Source organism: Sphaeramia orbicularis, chromosome 14, assembly GCF_902148855.1.
Source record: "Sphaeramia orbicularis chromosome 14, fSphaOr1.1, whole genome shotgun sequence".
NCBI lineage: Eukaryota > Metazoa > Chordata > Actinopteri > Kurtiformes > Apogonidae > Sphaeramia > Sphaeramia orbicularis.
In genome coordinates this window covers 3,527,702-3,541,315 of record NC_043970.1, presented here as the reverse complement: position 1 = coordinate 3,541,315, position 13,614 = coordinate 3,527,702, and the positions used below count along the sequence as shown (strand labels likewise).

The 13,614-nt window shown below is 36.2% G+C and overlaps 2 protein-coding genes across 6 annotated transcripts in view; one reads left to right on the top strand and one right to left on the bottom strand.

The window, feature by feature from the left end:
* Positions 1–1,504, top strand: part of gdpd4b (glycerophosphodiester phosphodiesterase domain containing 4b) — a 60,971-nt gene extending 59,467 nt beyond the window's left edge. The window contains exon 16 of the mRNA XM_030153375.1: positions 1,053–1,504. Coding sequence (XP_030009235.1) covers positions 1,053–1,138 — 86 coding nt within the window. The 3' untranslated portion in view covers positions 1,139–1,504. The remainder of the gene's footprint in view (positions 1–1,052) is intronic.
* Positions 1,505–11,535: 10,031 nt separating this feature from the next.
* Positions 11,536–13,614, bottom strand: part of myo7ab (myosin VIIAb) — a 105,122-nt gene continuing 103,043 nt past the window's right edge. For 4 of the 5 annotated variants that reach the window (XM_030153369.1, XM_030153372.1, XM_030153374.1 and 1 more), the window contains one exon: positions 11,537–12,116. In XM_030153369.1, coding sequence (XP_030009229.1) covers positions 12,024–12,116 — 93 coding nt within the window. In that variant the 3' untranslated portion in view covers positions 11,537–12,023. Of the gene's footprint in view, positions 12,117–13,614 lie in introns of all 5 variants that reach the window. The other variant, XM_030153370.1, reaches the window with a different exon arrangement.

Below are 13,614 nucleotides of genomic sequence, written 5' to 3'. Positions count from 1 at the left end.
CCATCATGTGACCACACCCAGCGCTGATAATGCCATCACTAGGATTCCACTTGACGAAGAAGCTCAATTATAAATAGAGTGGTGTGATATTCACTTACACTCAGAGCTGAGGGTGAACAGACAGAGAAACAGATGGCTGTTTTTCAGTTCAGTTGTGTGAACCCTTCAGATAAACTCCACACACTGAGCCTGTAGGATGTTCTGGAGGTCCCAGTGCAGAGCTACACCACTAAACAGAACTAAAACCAAAAATAGGACCAATGGCCCTGTAGCTTACCGGCCAAATTAAAAGCTTTGGGAAATGTATCCAGATGCCATTTATTCTCACCCAGTTCTGTGTATTTATTCTATTACAGAAATAGTCCATGTTTTGGTCATATTCCAATCAGATCTGGAAAAAATTCAAATTCCAACTTGATATCATTGATACTGATTTATTGGATCAATCCACTTCCTATCTGTTATAATGGGAAATTTTTTCAAAGTCGCACCAAATCCAGAATCAGATCTGGATGGAAATAATTTCTATCCCTTGTGTTGACATCATCATACAGAAGCTGTATACCAAGTCTGAAGTCAATCAGAACTGGAGTTTCAGAGAAAAAGATGACTGAATTTTTTTCCCCCATAAGAGCCCATGTTAAATTTTCCATAAGTTCCCGGATCCAGAAGAAGATCCTGATCAGCATGTGGACATTATGTTTTGGTCATCTCCCCATCAGGGCTGGACTGTAGAAATTTACACTGGATATCATTTATATTTACTGAGTTATTGCATCCATCCACTTCCTATCTGTTATAATGGGGAAATTTTTCAAAGTTGCACCAAATCCAGAATCAGATCCGGATCCAAATAATTTCACTAACTTTTGTTGACATCATCATAAAGAACCTGTATACCAAGTTTGAAGTCAATTGGAGTTGTAATTTTGGAGAAGAAGACGATTGAAAGTTTTGTAACGGACGACAGACGACAGACGCCGCATGACGACAGTAGCTTTCCGCCTTATTTTGGAGTCAAACCTTGAATGTGTCTCTTGTCCTCCTTACAGAGATGAGTGACATATGGTCAGTGTCCAGCTCCAACTCCCAAACAGAGAAGATGTCCAACCTGGCGTCCCCCGTCAGCCAGCGCTAACAGAGCCTCATACTGCCAGAACACACAGGGACGTGGCGGTGAAGACGACGTCAGCTCCATCTGGGACTTCGACACCACTCAAACATTCCTTCACACTGTTTTATCTGCATTCCACTGAAAAAAAACAAAAAAAAATCTGATCTCCTTCTCAGGTTGAATGTGTTTCACTCTAATGCACAACAGCTGATCAGTTTGGAGTAGTTTATTTAGTCGTTTACAGGATTCGGACATCATGAAATGAGTCGGACGTGTTGTTATCCTCAGATCATAACTGTCTAACTCATACACAAATGGACAAAAGTATGTGGACACACTGAAGTCAGGTGTTTCTTTTCTAACAGGGGTCTGGGATATAAAACAGCTAAAATTTACTTAGGGGGTCAAATGAGTGGCAATTTTTGTCAAAAAGAGAAGTTGTCATAAATGCATAGAACTGTGTGTAAATAATGCTAATCCATTTGTGCACAGACTACTGATATTCTCTGACAGTGGAAGCTCTATTTTCATAAATATTGGATTTGGAATAGCACATGTATGTGAAAACTTTTGCTGGTGGACGGATGTGACATTACCCATGATGCTCTGGTCAGTACCAGTACTTTATTAGGAATAAACTTATATACTTACTATTGCTAATTCTCCTCTTATTCACAAATGTTAGTATTGTGGATCTAAAACAATCCCAGCTGACACAAAAACACTAAATGTGTCAGTGGACGGATGTGACATGGTTGTTGTGGATCCCATCATACTGATGCTCTGCAGCCATGTCAGCGTTTACACTAATGATCCCTGTGCAAAAACTAGGAGCACTATTATTTATTGGATAGTTTATCATCAGACTAAAGAGGAAAGAACAATCTAGAATTGTTTTTTCTTTATAAAAATGCTTATTATTAGAAAACTGTTGATTTCAAAAGTGACGTGTGCCATTCTTCATGTATGTATTGGTGGAACAGAAGCAGGATGGATCAGCACCATACTCCAGATTGAACCTGTACAAATAAAACGTGATATGTAGGAGAGAATCTTGTTAGAAAAACTGGGGAATCTAAAAGAATAGAATATTTGTTTTTCAGGTAAATTCAGTTCAAATATAACTTGGCCATTTGTGACATTAAAATATAGCATGAATTGTGATGAAATTGGACATTTTTGAGCTGAAAACATAGTTCATATGAGCATCAACATGTTGAACAGAACTGAAATCCTGTACATTTGCAGAACTTGCATTTACCAACACAAAGTTCCTTTGGGGATTCACTTCTATTGATTTCTTATGCACAACGACAGAAATAAGACCTCTAAGCAAATTTTAGCCAAAAACAAAAATAACTAATGTCAGAATATAGTTTTATATTGGGATAAATATCATATTGATTGATTGATATCTTTATTCCGATCATGTAAATGACAATTTAAAAACAGAAATGCAAATAAATAATAATCAAGAGAATGAGAACAAAACAAAACAGTAACTTAAAACTGCAACGTTTCAAGCCTCAAAATTTACATGAGCGAAAAGTTGTAGGAAGAAGTATAAACTGATCTAATCCGACCCATTCAAACTTTTCCATGCTTACTGAAAACAACACTGTCCCAAATTTATCAGCAGTTTTGAAACATGTACATTTAGTCACTCAATCAATCGACTGATTGATTTAGTCACTCCATATTTCAACACATTCACCAACACATTGCAAAATTGATATTCAAATAACAAACATGCACGTTATGGAGTTTATTTGTCAATGTACCTCTGGAAAATAATTTCTTTATGCCTATTTTTAAACACAATTATACTGGTAATTTGTTTTAGTTCTGCACTCAGTCTATCCCACAGTTGAACTCCCCTAACAGTGATACAGAAGCTTTTCATTGCCGTACACACGCTTCTATATTGATTATTAATATTGATGTTTCTATTTCAGATCCTTATGAACAGGACATCCTACAGCTGGAGACATGATGTGTCCCAATATTTATGTCCATATAGTTTAGAAACATCAATATTTCCTTAAAGTTTAATGTTAGATTTTTCTTCCTCAGTGAGATGTGACAGGGTTTCTGCAGGTATCAGCAAATGTAATGGAATGCTTTTTAATGCCCTTTTTAATGCCACTTTAAACACATTTAACGTCCATGTCCAACTGCAGATCCAGTTTTACATTTAGTTTTATGACGGTTTACTGTCGACAGGCTTTAACCAGGTTCTGAACAGTTCCTCCTCTGATCACTTCTGCTGAAATTTGCATTTTCCCATTTTTTCGACATTTGCTAATGTTCCCTCCGCTCTTCCACCACGGCATGAACACGCTCACAGCGCGTTGTATTCCAACCATCCGCTTTTGTGACTTAAACAAAAGCCAGTTAAAGGGTTCGGCCTGTCAATCATACACTATACTTCTGATCCAAATTATTAAATGTTTATATAACTGATCTGCTTTTGACAGTTCTAGTTCAGTCATCTGTGCATCGACTGCATCCATGTGTCTCCCCCTACTTCCCCAATTCTCCCCCAGCCTCTCTCTCTATCACTCTCTCTTTTCTCCTCTTTTACTCTCTCCCTTTAACCCCAACTGGTCCTGTCACTCGTCCATCCTCCACGGTCTGGGTCTGCTCCAGGTTTCTGCTGTTAAAGGGAAGTTTTTCCTTCCTCTGTCACCTGTGTTTGCTCCTGGAGGATTCTGTTGGTTTCTGTAAGTTGGCTTAGACCAGTGGTTCTCAATCTTTTTCTGTCGGGCCCCCCTTTGGAGCACAAAAAATGTCCAAGCCCCCCTCAACCCCAACAACATTGTACCTGTGGTGCAATTATTACTTTTATTAAAAGAAACATCAATATCATAAAAATACTTGTTGCTTTTCTTGAATAATTTGATGTGCAAATTAAAAATAACGTAGATTTTTGATTGAACAATACAAATGAACTCAACAAAACTGCTCCCTGAGACATTATTTTTCAAAATAAAAATAGGAAATGTGTAATTATCTTAAAACTATGACAATAAGGTAAATAGTTTTTTTTAGAACAACAAACACATTTTGGTAACAAAGATGAACATTTTAACAATATCAGTGGCTGCAATGAGCCCGTTTACGTTGCACATCTGAGAACATCAAAGTGCAAACTGTACAAACTGCATAAACACAAACATTGCACATTTTTCTTTTCCAGTCCAGTCCTCGTCCATTCTCCAAACCTAAACTCTTTGTCCAGTCTAGTGACAGATCACCATGGCAGTAGATTTGTTTGTTGTCCATCCCTAAAATGAGTCCAGAATGCTCCAACGCTAAGACATTAGTTCCACCTGCTACATGTTCCAACCTGAAGAAAAAATAAACACCTAGGAATGATTCCATGCCCCCCTGGCAAGCCTTCGCGCCCCCCCCCCCCAGGGGGGGGCCCGCCCCACTTTTTGAGAAACACTGGCTTAGAGTCTGGTTTTAACCAACTCTATATGTAAAGTGTCATGAGATAACTTTTGTTATGATTTGGCGCTATATAAATAAAATTTGATTTGATTTTGATTTGATTTTATATAATCAAAATAAATCATGAACAATGCTTTTCTCCATTAAGTGTATTCAATCTTTCAATGCCTCTGGACATGGAATTTAATGCTTTTTAATGTCATTCAAGGCCTTAATTTTCACAAAATCTATGTAATGACTTTTAATGCTTTTAATGACCTGCAGAAAACCTGTGTGATGAAAGTAGATGGTTAGATGTGGTGGAAAATTATTATTTACAGTCAGAGAATGAAAAATATTTGAGAAATTTAGAGGAAGAAGTAAATAAGTGAGTAAATTTTATTTATAGAGCACTTTTCACAGACAGAGTCACAAAGTGCTTTATCAAATCAAATCAAAATCAAATCAAATTTACAGAAACCAACAGAATCCTCCAGGAGCAAACACAGGTGACAGTGGAAGGAAAAACAGCAGAAACCTGGAGCAGACCCAGACTCCTGGAGGATGGACGAGTGACAGGACCAGTTGGGGTTAAAGGGAGAGAGTAAAGAAAGAGAGAAAGAGAGAACGATAGAGATAGAGACTGGGGGAGTAGGGGGAGACACATGGAGGCAGTTGAGGATAAGTGAGTGATGATGATGATGAAGGAAGGAGAGAGGCAGGACCACAGCAGCAGGTCCAGAGATGATCCTGGGAAAACCTCTGATAATCCTGGGAAAAACCTTATTGAAATATTTAAAATGGAATGTCTGACAGTGCTAACATGTTACACTGTAAAGTAGCAACTTTACATTGCGAAAAAGAAATAAAACAGTACAAATAAAATACAATTAGAATACCCACAAAACACAATAAAATACCATTAAAAACAGTTTAAAATATGATGGAATACATAAGAACATTCTAAAATTATAGCCACAAATAAATAAATAAAAATCAATATTGAGAGAAATGAAGTCCAAACCATCTCTGAGGCATTTTAGAAACAAAGATAACAATTTAACCCAAACTAACCAATGCAATGATATTTATCCCATAATATAAAACTATATTCTGACATTAGTCAGTATTGTTTTGTATCCCAGACCCCTGTTAGAAAAGACCCACCTGAATTCAACATGTCCACATACTTTTGTCCATTTGTGTACGAGTTAGACAGTTACGGTATGAGGATAATGACATGTTTCTTGCAGGTGGAGGTGTCAGAAGGTTCCGAATCAGGTTCAGACCCCAATTATTTTACATGAAAGAAGACAAATAGTAAAGAAAAGCAACACCGATGATTTTAAACTTTAAGGTCTTTTTATCGAAATACACAACATGTTCTTTATTCCCTCGAACAATTAAATTAGGAACAATGGAGAGGATCTGTCTGTAAAAACAGAAAATATGAAAAAGTAGAAGTGGCAGCAATAAGCGTAGCACACCATGGTGCTGGGATGAAAGGGAACTGCATTCACAAGAAAGAAAAAATACCTCATTCTGACAGTAGGTTAGTAAATGTCACAGGCTGTAAATAAAACATGTCCTCAGAGACGTCACCCATTCATTTGTGGACTGTTGTTTGGACACTGCCATTGTACAGGCTGTCCCAAAAAACATGTATACACACTTTAAATAATTGTAGGTGTTGGTGTGAGGTCTGGTGATTGCGGAGGGTATTCAACCAAACCCCTCTGTCCAGTCCACCAGACCTCACAACAAAGGACTATTTTTTATGTGGACCCCTAAAAGACAAAGTCTACTCTGTGAGACCTGCAACAGTCGCTGAACTGAGAGCAGCCACTGAACATGAACGCACGCAAATACCAAGGGAACTGTTTGGGGATGTGTGCGATTCCATTGCGTGGCGTTGTCAGCAGAGTCTGGACCAGAACGGACGTCAGTTTGAGAACAGGCGGAACAGACAAAACAATAAAATGATGTTTGGAAATTTACATTTGGAAAACTGAATGAATTTTAATAAACACCTACTTTACAATTATTTAAAGTGTGTATACAGTTTTTTTTGACACCCTTTATATTTGTTTGAAACAGGAATGCCCTGAACTGAAGCTGGAAAAGAGAAAAATGTGAAAGTCACAAAGCTAATGCGACCATTTACACCAGGGCTCTGAAACTCATTTTCTTTCAGGTTCCACATTCAGCACGATTTGATCTGCAGTGGGCCGAACCAGTAAAATAATAACATAATAACCTATAAAGAATGACAACTGCAAATTTTTGTCTTTGTTTTAGTAAAAAAAACCCATTAAATTATAAAAATAGTTTTATAAACTATCCAAACAAAAAAATATGAATAACCTCAAAAAACTGAAATTTCTTAAGAAAAATACGTGCAATTTTAACAATATTCTGCCTCAAGTTATCATTCCTACATGTGCATTATGGATCAGATCTACAAAGACACTAAACCAGTGGTTCTTAACCTGGGTTCGATCGAACCCTAGGGGTTCGGTGAGTCAGTCTCAGGGGTTCGGCGGAGGTCAAGACACACACTCGACTCATTAGTCAGGTGTGTGTGTCGGGCTAGGTCCGTGTATGTAAACAAACAGCTTCGGAGACTCTTTCTCTGATTGACATCCAATATACACGGTGTATTGTTGTTGCTTATAGCACTACAACACATCTGGAAGTGTTTATAATCTCTTCCACTCGTCTGACGATGAATTATTTGAGTATTTTCCACATCGTTATAACTTTTGCTACTTCCTGTTAACCACGGAGGCAGCCATGTGTAGCGCTTGTTTACATTTTTCGGTCACCGCACTGGTCAGTTACAATCATGTGACGACCGACGCACCGTCGCAGATGGAGAAATCGTATTACACTAAAGCCGAGCTAGTGCCCTAATAAAACAACGATCACAAAAATACTGAAGGAGTACAACGAGAACTTTTTTTTGATACACTACATGCAATTATCTTTTTTTTTACGTCAAAATTGCGCGGTTCAGAAAGTTCGGAGTGAGATGAAATGAAAACCGGGTTGACCTGACGGCCTACATATGATTCGTGATGTCACGCCCCACTTGGCCATCACTAAAAAAGGGTTCGGTGAATGCGCATATGAAACTGGTGGGGTTCAGTACCTCCAACAAGCTTAAGAACCACTGCACTAAACACTGAGGAACAGGCAGAAAATAGTTAACATTGTGCTTAATATTCTTTATTGTTACAGGATAGTTTGTAAATATAAGTATTTTCATAATTTAATATTATTTTTTGCACTAAAACACAGAAAAAAAATTGAAGTTGTCATTATTTACAGTTACAATGTAATATTTTTTTTTTTCAAATCAAACTGAGAAGAAAATATGGAGTCCTTATTTTTTGTAGATTATCATACTATTATTGGTCTGGATGTGGAACCTGAACTAAAATGAGTTCCACAGCCTTGACTGTGGAATTTTTGCACTTTGTAAATTCATCCCAGGGGCCGCGTTGGAACCTTTGGGGGGCCGCATGTTTGAGACCCCTGATTTCGACTGAACTGAACCAGTAAAGTCAGTAACAGTAAAGTAAACTCAGACTGGGCAGACTGGCCTCAGGAGCAGCCGAGCTGAACACATCTAAACCAATTTAATATTAGCAATCAAGGAGTTCAAAAGCACTTTAGTTCAGGTTCCACATACAGATGATATGATCTAAAGTGGATCAGACCAGTAATTACTATCATAATAACCTATGAATAATTTGTTTTAGTGTTTAAAAAAAAAAAAAGGAAAAAAAAAAAGGAAAATAACATGAAAATATTTACATCCACTGGAGACTAAAACCATCTACTGTTTAATTCCTGTTGATCCACTAATCCTATCAAAAAATGTCAATAATTGGTGTAAAATACAGTTCTTCATCTTGTCATGGTCATCAGATATGACCCATTTGGACGTTCAGAGGCTCCGTAGTTACCGTGGAAACACCATCATCTTCTCCAACATTGATTCACTGGTAAAACACATGGAGTTGGATCAATGACAGTGGACGGACACACTGGGTTTATGTTCAGTTAATGAGAGATTTGACTGAAAAAGTGTGTTTTTCTTCAGTTTTCTCTGTTTCTGATATAATAACCTTCAATTTTAATCTGAGCTATAATGAAAATCTACATCATCAGTGAATTAAATATTGGAAAATAATAGGATTTACACTGAATAAAACATAATACAGATGATAATATTAAAATAAATGCTGATGAATCACTTAAGAAAGGTTAAAGTTCATATATGACTTCCTATCAGTGACCAATAGAAACTATATTGATATCTGTAACCAATATAGTTTGCAGAAAAAGTCACTTTTTCTTTAGTTTTTTCTGTTTCTGATATAATAACCTTCAATTTTAACCTGAGCTTTAATGAACATCTACATGATCAGTGAATTAAATGTAGGAAAATAATATGATTTACACTGGAAAAAAAAGTAAAATACAGATAATATTATAAGTGATAAATCAAATAATATTAAAAATGTAATTAAATATGTATAGAAAAAAAGTGTAGATATAGGAAAATAATAGGACTCACACTGAAAAATACATAAAATACAGATGATAATATTAAAAGAAATGATGATAAATCACTTAAGAAAGGTTAAAGTTCATATATGACTTCCTATCAGTGACCAATAGAAACTATATTGATACCTGTAACCAATATAGTTTGCTGAAAAAGTCACTTTTTCTTTAGTTTTTTCTGTTTGATATAATAACCTTCAATTTTAATCTGAGCTTTAATGAACATCTACATGATCAGTGAATTAAATGTAGGAAAATTATATGATTTACACTGAAAAAAAAAGTAAAATACAGATGTTATAAGTGATAAATAATATTAAAAATGTGATTAAATATGTATAGAAAAAAGTGTAGATATAGGAAAATAATAGGATTTACACTGAAAAATACGTAAAATACAGATGATAGTATTAAAATAAATGATGATAAATCACTTAAGAAAGGTTAAAGTTCATATATGACTTCCTATCAGTGACCAATAGAAACTATATTGATACCTGTAACCAATATAGTTTGCTGAAAAAGTCACTTTTTCTTTAGTTTTTTCTGTTTCTGATATAATAACCTTCAATTTTAACCTGAGCTTTAATGAACATCTACATGATCAGTGAATTAAATGTAGGAAAATTATATGATTTACACTGAAAAAAAAGTAAAATACAGATAATATTATAAGTGATAAATAATATTAAAAATGTAATTAAATATGTATAGAAAAAAAAAAACATTTTGGAACTGCCACAGAAGTAGCACTGGGGCTTTATGGGTAAATGAAATTCATTCAGTGATGAACACAGTCTTCCATTGTTCCTGATCTGAAACAGTTTCCATCAGTGCACACTCATGTATTATTACAAAATAAAACTCATTGTGCTCTTGTAAAAAATCTTTTATTCATTTCTACATCAGGGTACACAGTCACATAAAGAGTGAAACGATTTCTCTTTAATAAACATAGTCAAAAAAAAAAAAAAATTCCTATTATTATTGGATGTTAGAAATCAGAGCTACAGCGTCATACATTTAAGAAAACACTAGAGTCGAATGTGGATGGAATCATATGGAAGTACTGAGGGACGACTGGTGCAAACAGGTGCAGTTTGGACTACTGTGGCACAGGTACAGTTCCATGAGATTGAAAACAGTTTTGGAGAGCGGTTGGTTACCATGGTGACGGCATGGCGTGGACCAGACTTCTGTCATTGGTTGTGGTGAAGTTTGTGCATAAATAATGATGCATTTAAAAAATAAAAACAAATCTACTCACAAGACACATGAACATAAAGCCCTATGAAGGAGGACACACGTCATTAGCCTCATGTAACTGTCTAACTCACACACAAATGGACAAAAGTATGTGGACGCGTTGAATCCACGTGTTTCTTTTCTGTCTGGGATACAAAACAATAATGACTAATGTCAGAATATAGTTTTATATTCTGGGATAAATATCATTGCATCGGTTAGTTTGGTTTAAATTGTTATCTTTGTTTCTAAAATGCCTCCGAGATGGTTTGGACTGAATTTCTCTCAACATTGATTTTCTTTATCCATGACTCTGAATTTAAATGTTCTTCCTCTAAATTTCTCAAATATTTTTCCTGTTCTGACTGTAAATAATAATTTTTTACCACATCTAACCATCTACTTTCATGACATTTGACTGAGGAAGAACAATTGAACATTAAACTTTAAGGAAATATTGATGTTTCTAAACTATATGGACATAAATATTGGGACACATCATGTCTACAGCTGTAAGATGTCCTGTTCATGAGGATCTGACATAGAAACATCAATATTAATAATAATCATTATGATATTTATACCAATATAAAACTATATTCTGACATTAGTCATTAATGGATTTTGTTGGGTTTCTGTAAATTGGCTTAGAGTCTGGTTTCGACCAACTCTATATGTAAAGTGTCATGAGATAACTTTTGTTATGATTTGGTGCTATATAAATACAATTTGATTTTTGATTTGATTTTATATAATCAAAATAAATTGTGAATAACAATGCTTTTTTTCCCATTAAGTGTATTTAATTTTTTAATGCCTCTGGACATGGAAGTTAAGGCTTTTTAATGCCATTCAAGGCATTAATTCTCACAAAATCTATTTAATGACTTTTAATGCTTTTACTGACCTGCAGAAACCCTGTGTGATGAAAGTAGATGGTGAGATGTGGTGGAAAATTATTATTTACAGTCAGAGAATGAAAAACATTTGAGAAATTTAGAGGAAGAACATTTTAAAATTATAGCCACGGATAAATAAAAAAAAATCAATGTTGAGCGAAATGAAGTCAAAACCATCTCTGAGGCAATTTAAAGATATGAATTTAAACTAAACTAACCAATGCAATGATATTTATCCCATAATATAAAACTATATTCTGACATTAGTCGTTATTGTTTCGTATCCCAGACCCCTGTTAGAACAGAAACACCTGAATTCAACGTGTCCACATACTTTTGTCCATTTGCGTATGAGTTAGGTAATCATGCCATGAGGATGACGATATTTTAATTCCAATCTAATGATTCTCACTGAAAAGAAAAGGAAACTAGTATCTGACTAGAATCGGACTTTCTGAACTAGACATTGCTGACATATTTACAGCTTAGATGATCGTAGAGGAAACTCGCAGACGTTGAAAACACTTGTTTGTGGTCGTCAGTGGGTACGGGTCGAGGAGCAGGCGGTCTCTAGTACAGTGCCTACAAAATGTCTGGTTGCCATGGTTACACAAAGGTCAATTAAAGGCAATAGGTGTTTTAAGACAGGACAGATTTTTTTGTTAAACACAAACGGGGTGGGGGGGGTCACAGGTCACCAACAACCTCTTGCCCAAACCCAGATGAGTGGATTCAGGTCCAAGCCGTGGTCAGCTTCATTTGCTGTTGCCGCGGGAACCTCTCTGTTTGGTCATGGTGGTCAACATCTGGCTGATGTACGATGTCAGGAGGTCGTCCATTTTGTAGCCCTGAGAAGTGAGAGTGAGAACGTAGTTTAGTCCAGATGTAAAAAGGCTCCGTCTTTGCTCCTCAGTAACAGTCGTAGAAACCCAGACTGTATTTAAACTGTAGTTAATACTCAGAACATGACACCACACGGCTGAACAGAGACGTGTGGTTCAACATAGTGTGTGTTTTCAGCGTGGTTCAGGGGTGTTTTTACCAAGGTTGTTATCGTTAATGAAAACTAACGAAATGACGAAAACTAGAATTGAAAAAACGTTTTCGTTAACTGAAATAAATAAAAACTATAATTAAAAGAAAAAACGATAACTAACTGAAACTGTATTGTGTGTTTACAAAGCTAACTAAAACGGATAAAAATTATGGATAAAATTCCCTTCATTATCGTTTTTGTCAATGTCAGATTGATACGAAATCGATTTATTTCGCTCAAGCAATTTTAGCTAGCGGCATCATATGACACTTCATGGTCCGTCACTTGTGTTCACTTGTGGTTTCCAGTCGTCTTCTGGTCCCCACTCTACCTGGAAACATGGAGACTAAAGTTGGGAAAAAGCAGCAGAGTCCTGTCTGGGATTTATTTGAATACGACGACAGAGAAGAAGAGAAAAGATACGACTAAACTAAAATTAATACTAAAACTAAGCATTTAGAAAAACTGAAAACTAATAAACATATTAAAACTAACTGAATTAGAGAAAAAAAAAGTCAAAACTAAATAAAACTAAACTATAATGAAAAATCCAAAACTATTAGAACCTTGGTTTTTACACAATGGAACGTCACAGCATGAGTCCACCGTAGGACGAGAAATTCACTTTACGAGCAGCTTGAGAGTTTGAGAGTGTAACTATTGCTGCGTTTCCACTACATGGAACCAGCTCAACTTGACTTGGCTCGGCTCGACTTGACTCTGGTACCAGGTCCTATTCCTACAGACCGTTTCCATTACAGGATACTACCAACTTTACAGTACCTGGTCGTCATAGCGATGTGGCGCGTTACTTCCGTGTCGTCTGCTCAGAGTTGCTGATAAACTCACTCGTTGTCTCGTCAAACTCGCGCTGAATTTTTACGTCTGAACCTCCTCAACAAACCATGGTGTAGTTTTGTGGGCTGTCATCATGTGGATTCACCTACTGACATATTTACTGTAAACTTCCGCATCTGTTTTTAGTAAAACAGCGGGTCACAGAGACGACTCTCTGACCAATCAGTGGTCTGCAGTGTTTACACGTCATGTTTTAGTATCTGGTCCCCAGTCCTGGAACCTCGGCGGAGGTGATACCAAAAAACTAGTACCGGGTACCAGATTCCAGGCCCTTTTTCGTACTGGAAATGCAAAAAGGCCGAGTCGAGTCGAGCCGGTACCACGTAGTGGAAACGCAGCATATGAGTGGACATGGGCAGTAGGAGCAGGTGTTCCTCCAACCAAGGTTCTAATAGTTTTGGATTTTTCATTATACTTTAGTTTTATTTAGTTTTGACTTTTTTTTCTCTAAT